The sequence below is a fragment of the Sapajus apella genome, unplaced genomic scaffold, assembly GCF_009761245.1.
Source record: "Sapajus apella isolate SASKATOON/1434 unplaced genomic scaffold, GSC_monkey_1.0 scaffold48, whole genome shotgun sequence".
In the NCBI taxonomy this organism is placed as follows: Eukaryota; Metazoa; Chordata; class Mammalia; order Primates; family Cebidae; genus Sapajus; species Sapajus apella.
In genome coordinates this window covers 17,385,599-17,389,119 of record NW_022436988.1, presented here as the reverse complement: position 1 = coordinate 17,389,119, position 3,521 = coordinate 17,385,599, and the positions used below count along the sequence as shown (strand labels likewise).

Here is a 3,521-nt window from a genome sequence, read left to right as displayed (position 1 = left end):
GTGGCTCAAGCCTGTAATCCCAGCACTTTGGGAGGCCGAGGCGGGTGGATCACGAGGTCAAGAGATCGAGACCATCCTGGTCAACATGGTGAAACCGCGTCTCTACTAAAAGTACAAAAAATTAGCTGGGCATGGTGGTGCGTGCCTGTAGTCCCAGCTACTCAGGAGGCTGAGGCAGGAGAATTGCCTGAACCCAGGAGGCGGAGGTTGCGGTGAGCCAAGATCGCGCCATTGCACTCCAGCCTGGGTAACATGAGTGAAACTCCGTCTCAAAAAAAAAAAAAAAGGTAATACATTTGGTTACATTGCAGAAATGAGAAAACACACCCAATAAAATAAAAAACAAAACAACTAGCCAGTTGTTACAGATATTTGGGTTTAGTGATCGATTTCCTGTGACAGATAGCATCATACATAGCATTGAAAAGTGCTATCATCTAAACTTTGATGTAAGTAAAGATGAAGACCTACAGTAAACTGAAAGATACACAAGAATATGAAAAAATATTTTATAAAATATGAGGGAAAAGTAGTTTGAAACAAATAATTTAGTTTACATGTGATTTTAAAATATTTATGTATAACTATGTTAATAATATTGTATATAGATATATCTATTCATCTGTATCCTCAACGTTTATATATTGAAGTTGGTAAAAACTTATAGTATTTTCTAACTTAGGAATAAGTGGTACTCATCTTTTATTCGAGTACTCAATGTTCAGGCACATATGGTACACTGTTATTTTTATTTTTTAAATGTTGTTTTATTCTTTTATTACACACAGGGTTTCCCTATGTTGCCCAGGCTGGTCTTGAACTCCTGGACTCAGGGAATCCTCCTGCCTTGGCCTTCCAAAGTGCTGGGACTACCGGTATGAGCCACTGTGCCTGGCCATGGCACATTATTTATAGTATGAAAACACTAAGAAACCATCAGTAGCTTTATAATAATCATGTACAACAAACTCTTAAAGAGTTTTAGTATAATTTGCTTTTTCATAGACTACAGAAATTTTCCAGATTGGAAATTCACAAGAAAAAATTATTCCCAGAAATTACTCATAAAACTCTAAAATAATAGAAATCTTATTTCAGATGTCCTCCAAATATGTATATTTTTTACAAAACCACAGCTTGGTGTATCCAGAGAGCTGTTTTCAAATAATAACAATAAGATATGTCTCACACCTAAAATCCCAGCACTTTGGGAGGCTGAGGCAGGTGATCGCTTGAGTCCAGGAGTTTGAGATCAGCCTGGGAACACGGCGAAACCCTATCTCTATAAAAAATACAAATACTGGCTGGGGATCATGGTGGGTGCCTATAGTCCCAGCTACTAGGGAGGCTGAGGTGGGAGGATCACTTGAACCAGGGAGGTCAAGGCTTAGTGAGCTGTGATCCACTCCAGCCTGGGTGATAGTGAGACACTGTCTCCAAAAAAGACACAAACAAAACAAAACCCAAATCCCACAAGAATACATCATTACTGTGCATTGGTGTACATGAATTTGGCTAAAAATGTATGCATGTTGTCAAGTGGGACCAGCATCAACTCCTCCTGTTGACAGGAAGTCAAGTGCTGCTGTTTTAGAAGAGCCTCTATTTGGGCCTTGATGTCCTCTGTCTTCTTCTGTTCACTAACCTTAGCCTGTTGCTCAACTGCTTGTGCTTTTTCTTTCTCCACTCTGCAGGAAAAAAAGAAGAAACTTATCAGAACCTACCCTATTAGGCATCTGGCATCTAATATACGTGAAATCTGGTTGATTTTCACATCATACAAAGGTATTATATTATTTTGACTTAAAAATAAAACATTTGAGGCCGGGCGCGGTGGCTCAAGCCTGTAATCCCAGCACTTTGGGAGGCCGAGGCGGGTGGATCACGAGCTCAAGAGATCGTCTGAGACCATCCTGGTCAACATGGTGAAACCCTGTCTCTACTAAAAATACAAAACATTAGCTGGGCATGGTGGCACGTGCCTGTAATCCCAGCTACTCAGGAGGTTGAGGCAGGAGAATTGCCTGAACCCAGGAGGCGGAGGTTGCAGTGAGCCGAGATCGCGCAATTGCACTCCAGCCTGGGTAACAAGAGTGAAACTCCGTCTCAAAAATAAAAAAACAAACAAATAAATAAATAAAATAAAATAAAACATTTGGTCATGCAAGGTGGCTCATGCCTGTAATCCCAGCACTGTGGGAGGCCGAAGCAGGCAGATCACTTGAGGTCAAGCGCTCAAGACCACCAGCCTGGCCAACATGATGAAACCCCATCTCTATTAAAAATACAAAAGTTAGTCAGGGCTGGGCATGGTGGCTCACACCTGCAATCCTAGCACTCTGGGAGGCTAAGGCAGGTGAACTGCTTGAGGTCTGGAGTTTCACCCTGGCCAACATGGTAAAACCTTGTCTCTATTGAAAATACAAAAAATTAGCTGGGTGTGGTGGTAGGCACCTGTAATTCCAGCTCTTGGGAGGGTAAAGCAGGAGAACTCCTTGAACCTGGGAGGTGGAGTTTGCAGTGAGCTGAAACTGTGACACTGTACTTCAGCTTGTGTGACAGAGCAAGACTCTGTCTTAAAAACAAAAAAAAAGGCTGGGTACAATGGCTCATGCCTCTAATCCAGCACTCTGGGAGTCTGAGGTGGGCAGATCATGAGGTCAGGAGTTTGAGACCAGCCTGCCTAACATAGTGAAACCCTGTCTCTACCAAAAATACAAAAAAATTAGCCGGGCCTGGTGGCAGGCACCTGTAATTCCAGCTACTTCAGAGGCTGAGACAAGGAGAACTGCTTGCACCTGGGAGGTGGAGGCTGCAGTGAGACAAAACCATGCCACTGCACTCCAGCTCGGGCGATAGTGCGAAACTCTGTCCCAAAAAAAAAAAAAAGTTAGCCAGGAGTGGTGGCACATGCCTGCAATCCCAGCTACTTGGGAGGCTGAGGCAGGAGAACTGCTTGAATCTGGGAGGCAGAGGTTGCAGTAAGCTGAGATTGTGCCACGGCACTCCAGCCTGGGGGACAGAGCAAAACTCTATCTCAAAAATAAAATTAAAAAAATAAATAAATAAAAATAAAACATTTATGGTAAGTAGAAATCAACAAATGGGCAAGATATTAAAACTAAGAGAGAGGACCTTACTAAACTATTTACAGCTAGCACTTAAAATCAAAGGTGGAGTAAAGTCAAGCTAGGATTCACTCAATAAACAAAGTGAAAATTCTTTCACCTTGGGCGGGGTGGCTCATGCCTGTAATCTCATCACTCTGGGAGGCAAGGTGGGTTGATTGCTTGAGCCCAGGAGTTTGAGACCAGCCTGGACAACATAGCAAGACCCCGTCTCTGTACAAAAAATACAAACATTAGCTGGGCGTGGTGGCATGCACATGTAGTCCCAACTACTAGGGAAGCTGAGGTGGGAGGATCGCTTGAGCCTGGGAGGCAGAGGTTGCAGTGAGCCAAGATTGCACTACTGCACTCCAGCCTGGGTGACAGAGCAAGATCCTGTCTCAAAAGAAAAAA

The 3,521-nt window shown here is 43.2% G+C and overlaps 1 protein-coding gene across 1 annotated transcript in view; it reads right to left on the bottom strand.

Annotated features, from left to right (window-relative positions):
- The window catches only part of BPTF (bromodomain PHD finger transcription factor), a 150,196-nt gene that overhangs the window by 47,175 nt on the left and 99,500 nt on the right, over positions 1 to 3,521 (bottom strand). Inside the window, 1 exon segment of the mRNA XM_032241187.1 lies at positions 1,490 to 1,688. Within this exon segment, the coding sequence (XP_032097078.1) occupies positions 1,490 to 1,688 (199 nt within the window).